The 17,463-nt window shown below is 37.1% G+C and overlaps 1 protein-coding gene across 3 annotated transcripts in view; it reads right to left on the bottom strand.

Annotated features, from left to right (window-relative positions):
• The window catches only part of LOC114464426 (mucin-2-like), a 29,760-nt gene extending 14,496 nt beyond the window's left edge, over positions 1–15,264 (bottom strand). For all 3 annotated transcript variants that reach the window (XM_028448605.1, XM_028448606.1, XM_028448607.1), the window contains exons 1-22: positions 15,133–15,264; positions 14,784–15,039; positions 14,597–14,711; positions 12,337–12,424; positions 12,114–12,247; positions 11,820–12,033; positions 11,601–11,726; positions 10,448–10,562; positions 10,213–10,363; positions 8,689–8,802; positions 8,530–8,599; positions 7,467–7,604; positions 5,234–5,398; positions 3,198–3,292; positions 2,997–3,123; positions 2,645–2,900; positions 2,056–2,108; positions 1,869–1,972; positions 1,626–1,777; positions 1,269–1,407; positions 968–1,078; positions 697–876 (exon numbers count right to left, since the gene is read on the bottom strand). In XM_028448605.1, coding sequence (XP_028304406.1) covers positions 697–876; positions 968–1,078; positions 1,269–1,407; positions 1,626–1,777; positions 1,869–1,972; positions 2,056–2,108; positions 2,645–2,900; positions 2,997–3,123; positions 3,198–3,292; positions 5,234–5,398; positions 7,467–7,604; positions 8,530–8,599; positions 8,689–8,802; positions 10,213–10,363; positions 10,448–10,562; positions 11,601–11,726; positions 11,820–12,033; positions 12,114–12,247; positions 12,337–12,424; positions 14,597–14,711; positions 14,784–15,039; positions 15,133–15,208 — 2,979 coding nt within the window. In that variant the 5' untranslated portion in view covers positions 15,209–15,264. The remainder of the gene's footprint in view (positions 1–696; positions 877–967; positions 1,079–1,268; positions 1,408–1,625; positions 1,778–1,868; positions 1,973–2,055; positions 2,109–2,644; positions 2,901–2,996; positions 3,124–3,197; positions 3,293–5,233; positions 5,399–7,466; positions 7,605–8,529; positions 8,600–8,688; positions 8,803–10,212; positions 10,364–10,447; positions 10,563–11,600; positions 11,727–11,819; positions 12,034–12,113; positions 12,248–12,336; positions 12,425–14,596; positions 14,712–14,783; positions 15,040–15,132) is intronic.
• Positions 15,265–17,463: the final 2,199 nt, after the last annotated feature.

Genomic DNA, 17,463 nt, shown 5'->3' with positions numbered 1-17,463 from the left:
CACGCTGCAAGCCTTAATGCTCAATTCTGATTTAAAAAACTAAAAAACAGTTACCAGTATTATTATAATCAGGTGGGTCTCCTGATTTTTAGTTCCCTCACTTTTTCCTTAAACTGTGGATAAGACCAGAGTTACTGTATGAATGAAGTCAGCATCCAATGTGAACATTTTGAACTCAAAGTTAAAGGCACTCTTTTTCTCTACTACTTATGACTGAGAGGGAGATTTTTGGTCATGTTGTTGCTGATTTCATATATTTTTACTGATGATTTTGAATGTTTTTGCTGCTGATTTTAATGTTGTTATTGATTTTTAAGCAGTTGATTTTTTTCTGTGGCACTTTTTGATCATGTAAAGCACGTTGAATTGCCTTGTGTACGAAATGCGCTATACAAATACATTTGACTTGCCTTGCTTTGCCCATAAAAGGAGCCGACAAGGCAGGTATTTTAATTATTAATAGAAATATCAATAGCCCAGCCCTGTTAATGGTTGAGGGTAGTCTGTAAAACCAAATGTACATACACATCTGCTACTTAACAAGAATCATAATCAGTTAAGATTCAAAATGACACAATACAATGTGCTTTTTCTGCAGCAATCAACATTTGTTGATTATATTCAATAAAAAACATGATTTAGAAAATAATTCTAAACTTACATTTGAATAAATAATGAAATGTTCCTGTGACGTACCATGTGCTTTGGCTCCAGTAGGATTCTCACTGTTGTTCTGCGATCCCATACAATGGCCAGGCCGATGGTGGATTCAATGAGCAGATATAAGCCGACCCTCCTTATTTTATATTCAATCTCAGCACCGCTGCCCAGGTCCTGCTCTTGGTATTTACCCTTGAACAGTTTGATTTCGTTTCGCTGTAGCACAATGAAAACATAATGACAGTTAGTAGCAGCAAAACAAGTTTCCTTTATTTTCTTTAATGTATTTTATCTTACTGCATCTTACCCCTAAATAAACTCTGACTGATTTGGAGCACGTGGTTCTTGTTGATCCACAGGGAACATTTTCTGTGACGACTCCAAAGTTCACAGCCTGTGTTTTGTTACTACATTTATTCTGCAAAGACATTTTTACTGAATAACAGTGGGTTTGAATGTCAATTAATATGTTCCATTTTATTGCACAATCCTTGTTCATTCGGAAACATTGACAGACATTATATATGATACACTTGTAATTTTGAGATTAAAAATAACTTTATGAACAGAAGTCGTGAGAATGTGAGATTATTGTGGGCTTGATTTACCTTCACAGCAGTATAAGCACAATTTCCTTGGAATGTATACGTTTTTTGATCAAATGTAGTATAGTGACCACTCCCATAAATAATGCAGGTTGCTGGACATTGTTTCTCTGTGCATGCCCATTTTCCACTTTTGCAAGCGCTAAATATATCAGATACAGAATTAAAACAAGGGGATAAAAATTCAGTTTTATCAGAAAAATGATTTTAAATTGTAATTTCTTCTTCACCACCCTAACAATGCATAACAAACATCCAAACTGACTCATCAATTTTACACCTATCTTTTGTAATCAACTGGCATTGCAGTAATCTAGAAAAAATCAAATTCAAGGGTAAAGGTATGAAATGTTTATTTACCATTTGTTGCACTGGTTCAGAATCTGTGATCTATGTGCATATAGACGCCCATTGTGATTACAGGGACATTCATTTTTCTTAACACATGAGCCTTTTCCATCATCAAGGAGTCCATCAGGGCACACACAACCAGATTCACACTCTGAGGAGTCCTGGGGTAGAGGTTCAGAACATGGCACCAGTAAAGATTCAAAAGGTGCAATGAGTCAAGTACAAAATACAACAAGTGTGCACAACGCTTACACAGTCATCCTTGTCAGGGTAGGAACAAGTTCGTGTGCACTGCTGTTCCAGCTCATCTGCTACGGCAGAGGAGCAGTTGAAGAAGACTTTTGGAGCAACACATGCTGTAATAGACACAAAAAAAATACAATGCTGAAAGAGCCCAAAACATGTGAAAATAATAACAGAAAACAGAAAAAGAACTGACTTGATGGTTTAGGAGTCAGAGGTTGGCAGTTAAGGACACCATTGGAGCACACACTGGAGAAATAAAACAAAAATGTAATTTCTTCAATTATACCTGCAATCATTTTATATGTTTTTTCTACAGTACTCACACGTGACAGAGTCAATTAAGAAAAACACTCCAGTGGATCCAATTATCTTACAACAATTACCAACAAATAATTAAAAAAAACCTCTCAAAAATGTTCAGGGTTTTCTCAAATACTAACTGTATTCATTTACCAGTCACTAAATGAAAGGCTGAATTTTCAATCACCACCGATAACGATTTCTGGACAGAAATTTGTTGTAATACTTTTAAAATGACAAAAAACACAAACCATCAGCTAATTCAGTACAAGGTTCTCCACAGAACCCACATTATCCAACAGCAGTACAGCAGTTTTGATCTCGAATTTCTGAAAATTGTGTGCCAGCACCGCAAACACTATATATATATATATATATATATATATATATATATATATATATATATATATATATATATATATATATATTTATTTATTTATTTTTTTTTAAATCATTGATCATTGCAGCTTTGACTGACTCACCAGTGCTCGTTTTTTATGTTGACAGACTTTCCAGGCTTGATGTAGACATTGTCATTATAACAGGGACATTTGGACACAGGGACACAAATTTGATTGTCATCTAAGTAAGAGCCCTCAGCACAGTTGCAACCATCAACGGGAGGGAAGTCAGAGAGGCAACTCTGTTTCTTTAAAGCCAATGATCTGCAGGTTAACTGGCATCTCTGGTGGTTAAAAGAGAAGACCTGGGAGGCAGGGCAACTCTTCATGTATTTATCTGTTATGTGGTTCAGGAGATGAGAGTTAGCACTGTTAATAGGTTCAAGATTTAGAAAATGTCTTAGGCCTTATTGACTCGTAGTACGACACTCACCGCACACGTTCTCCTTCCACTCTGACAGCAACACTCCCTTTGATGCACAAGCTTGTGCATACGAGGAGAAAACTCCACACAGGCATTCTTCACTCTTCTCACAGTTACAGCTGGAATAGATACATCTCTGCAAGAGAGAGCACACTTTATAACAGCCACTTTAAATACAGTTAAAGGCATCATTCGAAGGTTTTGCTGTACCTTGTAGTAAACATCAGGATCCACCACTGAATAGCATGGAGTGAAGGTACTGTTCTTACTGAGTAAAACAGCGCACCAGTACTTGGAATATTGATCTGGGAAGAATGAAAAATTATATTACTTTTCTGATCTATTAAGTTCTACATTTCTTTACTAAACTTGACAACTTGAACTTTTTGGCTGATTATTAATGTGATTTGACGAAGCTATGAGCCAAACAGCATTTTTAGCTACCACATTTTGTATTTGGAAATAGCCTTGTACTTCATCACACAGTGCTCATTTTCACAAGTGTTTATTGGATTGCTTGTTTGTCTGTTGGCAGGATTATAGCAAAAGTACTTAACTGTTTATGACAAACATTTTAACCAAAGATAGACCTTACAATGTAAGGTCTGTCTTTGGTTTAAATGTTTGTAAGGCTTACATCATGGGGGATTCTATAAAACTTTGGAGGGGATCCTGATCAATTTACTGATTCTTGGTCAGTTTCATTCATTCATTTTCAGACCCACTTATTCTCCGGGTCTCATTGGGCACTGGGCGGGGGTACACCCTGAACAGGGTGCCAGTCCATCGCAGGACAACACAGACAGACAACCACTCACTCTCATTCACTCCTATGGGCAATTCAGAGACTCCAATCAACCTTACAGTCATGTTTTTGGATTGTGGGAGGAAGCCCAAGCAGCACGGGGAGAACATGCAAACTCCACACAGAAAGAACCCAGGTGTCCACCCCGGGGCTTGAACCCTGGACCTTCTTGCTGTGAGGTGGACATGCAAACCACTAATCCACCATGCGCCCTGGTCAGTTTCAAAAAACCAAAAAAAAAAAACAAACTTCTATCTCATCATTCCCAAAATTTCAGTTCATATCTCGGTTTGTAATTGACCAATCTTTATTAAATTATACTTATTATGGTGGGTTGTTGTTTTAATTACCACATCAAGTCTCATCTCAATCAGATCTGGATTGCGCATTTCATGAGGATTTTTTTAATAAATTAATTTGGACCGACTGTATCGTTATTATTGGGAATTTAAATTTCATATGAATGATCATGGTGCTATGGTCAGGATCACTGATCCAGATAACTGTGATTATCTGTCAGAAAATATTTGCTGTGCTCTTATTTCATATGCAAACTTTAGTGTGGCAGCTCAAGAAGATAACTAACATGAAGACTTTTCTTGTGTGCTTAATATGAATAATAAAAAATATTAAAAAAATTAGAGTGGTAATGTGACTTTAGAATGCCTCATAATGTATTTGCTTTCAGAGGTTACAAGCATCACAATTACATACATTAGTGTCTTGTTCTTGATCACTTTTACAGTGCTGTTTGTCAATGAAAAACATGAACTCAACTCAACTTTATTTACTTCTCTAGTGGTTTACAAGAACATATTAGATAACAAAAAGAAGGAAACATTTATGCTGTGCATGTGGTGCTTGTTGGAGAAATAGTCCTTCAGTCTATGGGACAGGATTGGTTTTGGCACTAAACTACATGCACGTGCAGGAATGGTTCAGCACTGGCTGCATGTGAATGCACATGAAAGTGAACACACACACACACACACGCACGTACGCACGCACGCACGCACGCACGCCCGCCCGCACACGCACGCACACACACACACACACACACACACACACACACACACACACACACACACACACACACACACACACACACACACACACACACCTATGATCAAAGTACAGTGCACTGCATCTGTATTCTTGTCAAAGCATTGTACTGAAGAAAACTTCCCTGCTGCCAAAGAGAACCAAGTTGTCTGCCTTGTTCTGTTGCTGAATCTGGACATACATTTATTCCACAACATGCTCATGGGAATTGTAGTGCAATAATTTCCCATAATTGTTTATGAAAAGATTACAACTCAAACTAGCTCTTGAAGATGAGTGGTTTACACCAATTGTTGTATTTGTGAAATCCAACAATATTTAGTGAAATAGTCTGTTAATGTCAAACTCTGACTGTTTACATTAAAAGCACAAAGATTACCATTTTCGACACTGAAAGAACAGGGGTCCTCTAGTCTCGACTGGCAGTCCGAACACAGATCATCAGCTTTCCATGAGTCAATAAAAGTGGTTGCAGTTCCTTCCACGATCCCCTGACGAGTCTTTGTGTCATCAGACATTATTTTGTTGTAGTTCCCACATAAACCTGAAAGAAATATATCACCCAGAAATCACTAAGCCTCATCCAATGGTTTTTAATTTACAGTATATATTTTAAAATAGATTTTTGAAGTTAATGGATTGATTAATGTTTGTCTGTTAATGGATTATCTGTAAACACATTTACTGGTTCAATAAACGGAAAGAGATTTGAATTCTGATGTAGCTGGTTATGATTTACAGTCCGCATAAACAAGAATGAATCATAACATAACCTAACCGCTAGAGCGGACATGGGCTTGTCTGTGAACGGTCGCATTTACAGACCTTGGAGTCGCTGTTAGCTTACGAATGAACAGGAACAGATTTGTCACTTTTGTAAAAAAGTGTTGACTAGGTCACTGGGAGTGAGGAGCAAGGCCAAGGCAGGCTAACTTGATAATACTGTATCATGTTTTTCTGCAGTCAGTGCTTTCTCCTCGCCTTTCTCTCTCTGTTCTGTTTCAGGGGTTGTGAAGCTGATGATGATCGTTCCTGATCTGTGGTTCACAGCTCAACTAGTCTGGGACATTCTGATGGTCTATCTTTCCATCTTGTTCTGTTGCCCCTGTCCACTAACCCCAACCAGTCGAAACAGATGACTGCCACGTCTGAACCTGGTTCTGCTGGAGAGTTCTGCCTGTTAAAAGGACATTTTTTCTCCCCACTTGTCACTAAATGCTTGTTCATGTGGGTTTTTTTTATTTTTATTTTTCCTTATTATTATTAATTTGATATCTTGATAGCACTATGAGATGACCTTTGTTGTAATTTGTGCTATATAAATAAAGATTGATTGATTGAGATTGTTTTTTCCCCCACTGAGACCAACCAGATAAGGGGATTTGTATTACCAAACATGTTTACATAAATGACTCTTAGGACCTGATTTGCTAAATTGCATCGCGTTTGCTTAATTGATCTATTTGCATCTCCTATTACCAATATGTTGTAAGTTTTGGCAAATTCACCCAGAGTGCATATTCATTTAAAAGAGCTCAGGACAGGATTTGTGAAAAAATAAACATTAATTTTAAGTCTTGTAGATCTACATATCTCTCTATTTCCTTGAACATGTTGTGTGATGCATTATGTTCTAAATTTCATGAATATTTGTTTTCGACAGCTCAGAGACTGAAAGAAGACAAGCGCGGTGGACCAAACTACTGTTTGGTTCCGCGAAGGCATGCGTGGGGATCTTGCAGTAAATAAGTAGCCACGTAACAGTATCATCTGATCTGCTGTGAAGCGTTAATTCGCGCCCCTGTGACGGCTTAGCTGATGGCTGCAGTTACCTTACGACACTAACGGCCATCGTGTAACTCACTGGGTTTCCATTACAGATTTTTGCAAAATAAAAGCAATGTTTATAAATGTCGACAAAGCGTAATTGCGCGTTGAAAGCGTTTCCATTGAAAGTTTTTTAGGGTAGGAGCTTCGCAATTCCCTTGAAATCTCATCCCGCGTGACTTTGGCGGAGGAAGATGGACACTCCAAACATCCATATAACACTCCCTATTCCTTTGTTGTTTCACTTCTAATGTGGCAGTAATAATTATAAAGTATAATGCTTAGAAATGTCCCGATCTCCTTTTCTGTTTACATGTACCGTGCCATGTGTGACCAAGTACCTCCCGTCATGTGACCATGTACATCACATTCTGTCACGCGTATTTGCGACACATTTCAATATCGAAACGTCTGAATTTCCTCCTCATGAAAGCGTAAAAACTTTTTAGTGATACGTGAGTGTTTTTTTTTGAAATTCAGGTGTTTCCATTACTAATTTTCATTGTGCTATTTAGATCATTTCCAAGGATAATGGAAACACAGCTACTATCGAGTCAGATTTCTTGATCCTGCCCTATGCTACTTTAAAGCAAATTTGATATATATTTTGCTCATATTACAGTATTTTGCCCATTTGAAAAATGCAATCTTTGTTGCATTGGGGCGAATTCATCAACCATAACGTGTGTTTATGTGTGCTAGGATGTTAACGCACACAAACTTTTAGTAAAGCAGGTCCTGACGGTTCATTTGCTCTTAAAATTTAAAAAAAAACAACAACTCACCTCTCGTTTTTCCAAAGTAACTGGGATCAAGTCTGATGAAGACTTGCATTATGGGAACATGCTGAATCTGAATTTGGAGTCCAAAGCTGGTCTGGAGCAGAATGTGGAATGAGGAGAGCATAAATATGCTGATCTCACCTGTAATCAGAATATTACAAAAGTAGAGTTATCCACTGTTTGTTTTCAACATTTTAATGTTGGTTAATAGGCCTATTGGAGAAATGATTAAAGAAACACATGAGTGAAATGTTAGCTTCATAGCTAATTAGCTATATTTTGCAAAATGAGCGTACAGTTAAGGCACAGAAGAATATCTAGCCTAGACAAAAGAAAATTGTATATCCCAGTATGCATAGTTGCTTACTGAGCTGTGACTGAAGCTTTGTGTGCATCAGTATTGCTACAATGCATGTTCAGTCTTGACTTGGTCAGATATTTACAGTACCATAAAATACTGTATGAGGGACCCTCCTATGATTTGGTAAACAGAAAATGCATCTTCAAATCTTCATACATAAGATATCAATAAAGGTCTATTATATTCTATATTCTATCCAGATTGTAGTATGTGAACTGGCACGAGGGATCTAAAACCACTACAGTTTATTCATGTCTAATTTCATAACTAGAGTCTGAGACAGAATTCTCTAGTACCTAGTAAAGTACTGACACAGAGAGTGAAGCTTCAATAAAATAAAAAAAAAGATGACAATTAAAAGCTTTAAATTGACTGGTATGTGAGAATACAGTAAGCCTCTGTTCAAAAAGCACAGCCCACTTTCATACAAGCGTTGAGTCACTGAATTGTTTTATTATCACTAATGTCTTCTTAATGCAATCCAAGCCAATTTATAGAAATCTACCATTCAGGCATGTGTCATATTAACTGTAACCCCTTATATAGTGAATAAAACACCCTCAAAAAGGTGATAACAAATACAATGTGATCATTGACCAAACTGAACATCTAACTCAAAAGGAACCTCATGAATGGAATGACAGATGGATGAATGGATGGATGGATGGATGGGTTAAATCAATCAGTATTTTCACTCTGACTCACCTGTGTGGTATGGTAAGTTGATGATCTGTGAATTCTGCTTCACTGTGCCATCAGAGGTGAACATTATAAACTGAATAAAGTAAAAAAAACAAATCAACATGTTGCAGATTTGGATGAAATGCAGTATATAGAAGGTAAACTCAATGCCACTCATCCCACATTGTTTTTGTTGTTGTCCATCAAGAGTTTGACAGTCTTCAAACATGTGTCTAACTCCTGATCTGCACAGGGTATCAACTGGGCCAGGATAGTAAAACCTGGGTTTGTTCCAGCCTGAAATACATGTGCACAAATCATGTAATTAGAAGCGACACAGGTGACATTATTCTGCTTTAACCAACTGAGTAAAAAGTGAAGAGAAGCAGGAATGTGATTTTGACAGTCGGCTAAAACTCACAGCTACAATGGACATTAAGAGTGAATTGAAAATTGTTTTACAAAGTTTTATGTTTTCAATTAGCATTCTTTCTTTTCTTCCCATCAACCTTAAGTTTTGACTGCTTGACAGTGTTTGGAATAACGGCGTTTAAAGTAACGGCGTTAGGTAACGACGTTTGTTTTTCAGTAACGGGGTAATCTAACTAATTACTTTTTACGCCGTTACAAAGCCGTTATCGTTACTGAACGTTAAATGCGGTGCGTTACATGCATTGATTAAATAAACTGTTATCCGAAAGCATCCCCGGCTTCTGAATCAGCTGTTGTGAGGAGGTGGGTTAAAAACAAGGTGAGCGATTATGATTGGCTTAGGCTGCGTCATGTTTCATGGTAGCCAATCAGAGCCAGTGTTTTTACACATGTGCCAGCAAGAGGAGGTGGGTTAAAAACAAGGTGAGCGATTATGATTGGCTTAGGCTGCGTCATGTTTCATGGTAGCCAATCAGAGCCAGTGTTTTTACACATGTGCCAGCAAGAGGAGGTGGGTTAAAAACTAGGTGAGCGATTATGATTGGCTAAGGCGACGTGCCAGCACCCGCGACACACACACAACCACTACAGATTTGATGAAGCAGCAGAGATGGCGAGCGTGGAGCAGTCTGATGAAAAGTTGCCATTTTTAAGGTGGCGATACAAACACTACTTTAAATTAATTGTGGTCAAAGGCAAGAACGTGTATGTGAAGTGTTCATTATATCCAGGAGTGAAGACTTTGTCGACATCTGTTGTAAGCAACTCAAAATTAATAAAGCACCTCACGACACACGTATCTAAAAAATGTGAATTATTTGACGTGGAGCAACTTTTTTTTTTTTTTTTTAATAGTAAAGCAAATAGTTACTTTCCTTGGTAATGAGTTACTTTTTATTATAGAGTAATTTAGTTACTAACGCAGGTACTTTTTTGAACAAGTAGTGAGTAACTATAACTAATTACTTTTTTAAAGTAACGTTCCCAACACTGCTGCTTGATACCAGTTCTGTTTACTAAAGGAGCCTAAAATAAAGCTGCTGTTCATTTGCAATGAGAAGAAACCGTTCTAGATCCATTCCAGGGTTTTTTTTAGGACTAAATGGGAGGATTATAGCTTCAATCTAACCTGGGAACTTGTTTGGATGTGAGAAAAGTGATTGGACCTGAGTTTGTATGTTGTTGGAAATAGAAATTTAACAAGGAATCCAATTATGGATGAAAAGAGAATGAAGACATTTGGAGTCCGTAACAAGGACCAACTGTATCACTTACCATGCTCTCTACTTTGACTAGAGTGTAGAAACAGTTGCCGTGGAAGGCCAAGGTTTTGCCATCAAAGGTAGTAACATGTGACCCATCTTCAAATGCGCACGTTTCTGGTGTTTCAAGACTCTTACATTCCCAAATACCTTCACGACAAGTGCTGGAATAAAGACAGTAATCAATAAAAGATAACCAAACACATTAACACAAGGTTAACCATTTCATCAATAAATTGAAGACGTACCATTCCTCTCTGTCCTGCTTGTAAACTTCACCAGATTCATAGATTTTGTTGTGTTTGCACTGGCATTCAGACTGAGGAATGCAACCCCTTTCAGAGATGTCATCAAACACAGTTCCTGGGTAAATGTAGATGACATAATTTACGTCAAAATTTAAAACATGCATAACTTGATAAAGGGGCAGTATTATGAAAAAAAAAAACGCTTTATAATGGTTTTGCTATAGTGATATACATTCCTTTAGCCTCATTCATAGGGCCAAAGGTGAAAAAGTTCTGTTTCCTCTCTCCCTTGTTATTCCACACTTTGTAAAAAATCAGCTCCAAAAGGGCCTGTTGGATTTTTCTCGCATTCAAAAGTCACAACGCGGAAACTCCTCCTCCTGACAATCCTGGCTCCTCCTACCCTATGAGAATGTGAGCTCCTCCCTCTCAAACTACCTCACAGGTAAAACAAACACTGCAGTTTAATATAGAATATATATTGTATGTTAGTGTCATATATGTAAAGCTACATATATGTAAAGCTACATATATGTTCTTTGCATTTCACCCCTCCCTGAAGCCCCCTGAGCAGTGGGCAGCCATCATGTAGCACCCAAGGAGCAGTTCCATTCTTAGTAGCCATTATACTGCACCGTATTGCTTTTGACATGATCTGACGTGTTTGTGACACAATGCGATGCAGCGGTTGAACAAGACAAATGATTATCACCTTAAATGGACTATTCCTTTAGTTAATAGAGACGAGGAGAATAAAGTGACTTAGCAGCTTAACACTCCTCCAGTGAGTGTTTGAAACAGCTGACTGACTCCGCTGCTGCTGCCACACACACACACACCCTCCAGCAGCACTGAGATGGACTCAAATATCCATGTGTTTTACTGTAATGTGCAGTTTTTTGGCTGAAAACAATAACAATAGTGTGTGGATAGCAAAAGAAAATTGCTTAGGTGATCGCTGATCACCCTTGCAAGTGCGATACATGAAGGCTGCGTCTACAGACACGCCCACTCATGCATATCAGAGGCTAAAACTATGGAAAAGGGCCAGTTTGGGAAAATAAACCACAAATACAATGTTGTTGGTGTTCTTAGAACAAATGAAGATGGGTGAAAAATAGCATAATACTGGACCTTTAATGTAACCACTAACCTGACGGACAGAAGCATCCATCCATGTTGTGGTCTTCACACAACCAAGTTGAATCTTGATTTGTACATGTATTCATGCAAGGAGAACCATTTTCACTGTAGACCATGTTATGTGGGCATTGTTTAGCTTAGAGACAGACAGAAAAATGCTAAATGTCAGAGAAAATAAAATACTGTATATCAAAGTATTGTCAAATAGTGTGGGAGATTTAGGTGTTACCACAGAATTCAGTGTTCCTCCAGCTGGGAGGATCTCCTCCTGCATGGGAACACTGTCTGGAGAACTCTGACAGGGTGCTGCAGAGACAGAAGTCATTGGGAGTGTTTTTACAGCTGCACATGTCCTGCACACAGGCCTGAATGTAGAGCTCTGGGTTTATCAGTGACGTACAGGAGCTCCAAGATTCTAAAAGCAGCTGATCACAAATGATTTTCTTTAAAAGGAACAAAAAAGGAGAAATTTAGGTTGATAATACAAGGAACATTACATCTCTATGACTCTCTCCAGACTCACAAACTTCTTGCAAGAATCAGAAACACGGAAAGGCTGTGTGGATTCATCATCTCCTTCATAGAGGTCTTCACACTTATCATTTGGTCGATGGACTTTTTGTTTGTTTCCAAACTCAATTGGGTTGAATTTGTGTCCTGCAGACAATCAATTTAGTAAAAAAAAAATGCCATTTGTAAAAGTAAAGATTTTATTAAATTAAAATAAAATTAATTCAATGACAAACCATTATAAATGAAGTCGTTTCCTGGAACACCATCAAAGTTTCCACACAGTCCACAAGTGCGGTTCATGTAGTCATAATCAACTTCAACCTGAAAACATTTGTAAAAAAGTTCACAGTTTTTCTCAGTGGCTTTGGTAGATTTCTCAGATATGAATTTTAATTACATAAACTACTTGTATAATCTTCACATCATTGTCACTTATGGACATCAAAAAAGTAGTTTCTCATTTCTTTGGTCCATTCGATTAGTTATGTTTAATCCTCTGCGCTGTTTCCTACATTATTATTTGCTGATGTCATGTTGATGAAAATTGAATATATCTGTTGAACATTCTCACCCCCACTACAATTAGGCATTAGTTCATCATATAACTCTTTACTTGCAAAATGGTTTAACATGTTTTCATAATATCTAAGGCATATTTCTATACATTTTCATTAGACTTTTTTTAATTTTTTTTAATTTATATCTCTCCTGATTTTTTTTAATCGAACTAACCAATCAGATCTCTTGTTAAGCGACCTGTCCAATAAAAGGAGGATCATTGTGACACATCTCTGTGTGGATCTGATGTGATGCTGACAAGAGAGAGAATATTTATCCTTAATTTACCGTGATATCCTATAGGAAACATATATATTTATATCTAATGGACTGACCTACATTAGTCAGCTGATAAAATCTGCATGTGTCGGGCACTTTCAGACTGATAAATAAATAAATTAATTAATTAATCAATTAATTAATGTATCCTGTGGTGACGCTGAGAGCCTCTGTCCTGTAGGATAATATAAAATACAAATATTGGTCCAAGTTAAAGTGAAACTGATCAGAGTGTCTGTTCATTCTCCGTTTATAATCTCACTAATTTAAGCATTAACACTCATCAATTCCTGCATTAATTACCTGCTGCTTCTACTGAATTATGGATTTTAATTCTTCATATTTTTAAAGAAGTATTCCTCATTTGTGATGTATATGTATTTATCCACAATTATGGTTGGTGTAACGCTGCAATCTCTACTTCTTTCAAAGTAGCGTGTACCAGTGAGCACTAAGGTTGGGTAGGCAGGGCTTTGCAAATTGAGACAACCAATGTCAACACCAATGACAATTCTATGTATTTCTGCTGGCAAGTGTTAATTCAATTTAATTCAATTCAATTCAACTTTATTTGTATAGCGCAATTTACAACAAAGTCATCTCAATGTGCTTATCAAAATATAAAATGAATAATAAGAAAGAAAAAACCCAACAAGATCCACATGAACAAGCATTTAGCCATCTAACAAAATCAAGATCGTAAAACTCCATTAAAGAAACATAAACAATTATTTAATTTAGCCTCCATACTCTCCCAACAAGATCTATCTCATGACACGGCAGTGCATCTGTTGTTTGTGTTGGAAACACAGAAACACGGAGAAAATGACAATAACAACAACTCAGAACAGCCTCAGTGAGGAGCATCCACAAAGCCAATCCTACCATTCAAAAAATGGTGGAAGAGAGCTTAGAGAGCTGCCTTTTTACGTAAATGGTTGTAATCTTAGGGAACTGACTGCACATGCGCAAACACATAAAAACACGCTATGGGAACAGAGGCAGAGCAGCAATCTGCTTTTGGCAGGGGGTATGGCCTCCTCCTGCCTTACAGCGGAGTGAGACTTGTGCAGCGTCTCTGCCGTACCAGGAAATAGCAATGTTTAGTCATTTGGGCTATGAAAAGCACAAAATGCTGACACTTTCAAACTTATAGGTACTGTAGGTTATTGGAAATGGAAAAATAAATAATTTATAATCATATTATAAATAACACAAACAATTAAAATCAATAATAAATTCACCCTTGGGTAGGCACTGCCTACCTTGCCTACCCTGACTGCACGTCACTGGTGTATACGTAGCCAGGCTACAATTAAGTCGCTTAATTTAGCGAGTTGTAATTGAGAATTGTAGGACAACTTTTGTCTGACGCAGGATGTTTGGTTAGGTGAAGCTAACGGAGAAAAATCCAGGATATAATTATTTAGCTTTATAGTGTAGGCCCTTTAAGTCTCCAAACAACCAAATCTGGCTGCGTCTATAAACAAACGAGAGAATTAAAAAAAAAAAAAAAAAATCTCGATTTTGGTTGTATCTTGCTTTTAGAGAGTGATAGCCCACACCAGTAGAGAACCAACAAAAAAGACTTCATGAATAAAGAGCCAATACATTCGACTGTGAGAGTAAATACAAACACTTTCTTTAAGTAATTACCATGATGGCATCTTCTCCATTCCACACCACAGTGATTCCAACTTTAGCTTGGAGTTTTAAATAATCTGCGTTGTTTTCCACTTGCACCCCTCCGTTTAGGAATGGTGTCGACACACTGAAAACAAAAAGCTTTTATTTTAACTACAATCATTAGTATGATTGTAAAGCATTTACTTTTTAAACTTACGGTTTGTCGTTGACAGTGACCTGGCTCTTATTGAGGTGAAAAGCCAGGGTGTTGATGGTGACCACAACATAACTGAATGTTGGGTTTCCATTGTTGTTGCTCCTCTTTATGTGCACTGAGAACTCTTGGAAGACTGCGTTGCAGTCAGAGACAAGGTTGTACTCACATGCCCCAGGAAACTGGTACATATCACCATCAAAGGTCTTGAAGCGCTCTCTGCCCCATGTGCTGCAGATGCTGCTTACATGGTTTTCAACTAAGGAGTTCAACACATTGGAAAGCTTATTACCAGCTATGCAAAGGTGATCTGATGAATGCATCAACATTAGGAAGAGAGCATTATTCTTACCCGGTTTGGCTTGGATGTCAAAGAATTCAGTGACAGACAAAAAGAGGAGACTCAACCACACACGTCTCCAGTTCATCTTTTCCACTGTTGCTTCTCGTCCACGAGGCTGATGAGTGGGGCAGTGGTGATCCACTTCCTATATAAAGAGCGACATGTTGTCACCACCCTCTTGGTCAGTAGTTGTCTTTGAGATGTGGTAAACAGTCTCGGAACATTTGATTCTATTTACCAGTCTAATATTTGTACAGCATGCTGTATAACGTCCTTATCTCCTCATTAAGCATCATTGGCTTTTCATTACTCATCAGTGCTTTGTGTGTGTTTTTTTTCCTTTTCTTCTGAAAGGCCATCAGTTAGGAAAAAAATGGGACACAAACTTAATGAATAAATAACACAAAAATACAATTGGGGGAGGGAGCACATCCTTTTTGCCATTATTCAGCAAGCTGTTTTAAACTGTACTTGGTGAATAAAATCTTTCTGATTCTGATTCGGAGCAATTACAACTTGGGGAAAAAAAAATCACTAAATTGATTAGGATTGCTAATAAATATGATTTAATTCTAAATAATACAAATTATTTAGAAGAAAAAAATGTGATTGTGTGCAACAATAATAATCAATGAAATGTTTTTGTGTTCTAAAGCTGAATTATAAAACCTTTTTACTAATTTGAATAAGAAAAGTCATTTGAGTGGTATATACAGTATATATATATATATATATTCATATTCTTTCTTAAAATAAAATTTCAGCCAATGAACATTCACATATTATGTTGTTGTCAAAACAGGACTAGTCTTTGTATTTGCGCTCCCGGATGTCTTTAAGAAACTAAGAATATCTTTTCAGTAATTTGAGCCCATTTTGGCTTATTTTAACCATTATCTGCAACTACACCAAACTTGCCGTACCTTAACCTATTTTCATCACATTTTTGCTACAATACTTCCATTTCTGCCACTTAATCAAATGCCTTTTCTGTACATTTTTTTTTTTTCACTTTCAAGATATTTTCAGGACTTATAAACCCTTTTTCACCACTTTTCCACCTAATGTCACATATATTGACCCATTTTTGTCACTTTTAACCTCTTTTCACCATATTTCATGCTTATTTTTTGCCAATTGAACCACATTCAACGCTTGTCATGCCCATTATTTGCCAGTTTAAACTAATTGTTTCTACTTTTTTTTTTGCCTCTTTTAAAGCATTATTGACACTTTTAATTCTTTTTACCACTTTTTCTGTTAGTTTTTTCCTCACTCTAATTTACAACTCATAAATCACCTCTTATTTCTACCAGTAAAGCTTACATATAAGTGTCCTTCAGTTGAGCTGTTTTTGTAATTTGGTTTGAGTAGCCCTTAAAGTTATTTCAAAGAGTATTTCGTCACATGGGTAACAAGTCTTGAGTCTGTGTAAATCTGCAATCAGGAGGTGTTAAAATGAGATAGTTGACATAGATTTGGCACAAAATTACAATTGTACTTGCCACTGCATTAAATTCAAGTATATATTTTGTGATGTGAGATGCTATAGCCTCAGCCCCCCTACCACTATCCTCCACCTCACAGAGTAAAGGATGTGCTTGTAAAAAACATCCTGGAGAAGTGTCATCCTTGACCTGCAATGTCAATTTATGGGAAATTACACAAGGACCAATATCAATAATTGAAGTGCAAATAACTGATATAGGCACTGATAAAAGTGTTTAAACATCCTGAGTATTAGTTTAACCAATGGATGAATGGCAAAGAGCATGAATTGCACAAACTTGAACAATAACCCGAGCTATAGTTCACAATTATATTGACTAAGATGTGGAAACTATTTTTTACTAGAGCTCTGGAAGATTTAAGGTCTTAACTGTTTTTAGGACATACATCTTGTGGATTGAGAGCTCGTATTTAATTTCTAATGCATGTTGCAACTATTTAAAGCTGCCGTATGTTGAATTGTGAGATTTGTATAGAAACAACTACGCGATCATCCCCTCGCACTATCTTGGTAAACGCTCCAACAGTGGAGCTCTTAATGTAGGGACTTTATGCTGAGTTACTGGAAAGTGTTCTGATGTTTTAGAGCATATATTTGATATTTCATTTACACAAAGAGAACAAGTTAATAGTCATGTGGAACAACTACTTAGAAGCACGTTCCACACTATTACAAAGACCACACAGATTTTCAAGTCCATCATAATCGTAGGCCTACTTCTCCTGTAAGATGAGAACCCTCAAACCTGTCAAAATGATAGCTTGTAGTAATATTTGGATTGAAGAAGATCCACAGTACCACACAGACCTTTTGACTCTTCACATTTCAGT

Source organism: Gouania willdenowi, chromosome 6 (genome assembly GCF_900634775.1).
Source record: "Gouania willdenowi chromosome 6, fGouWil2.1, whole genome shotgun sequence".
NCBI classification, from domain to species: Eukaryota; Metazoa; Chordata; class Actinopteri; order Blenniiformes; family Gobiesocidae; genus Gouania; species Gouania willdenowi.
This window is presented reverse-complemented; position numbering and strand designations above follow the sequence as displayed.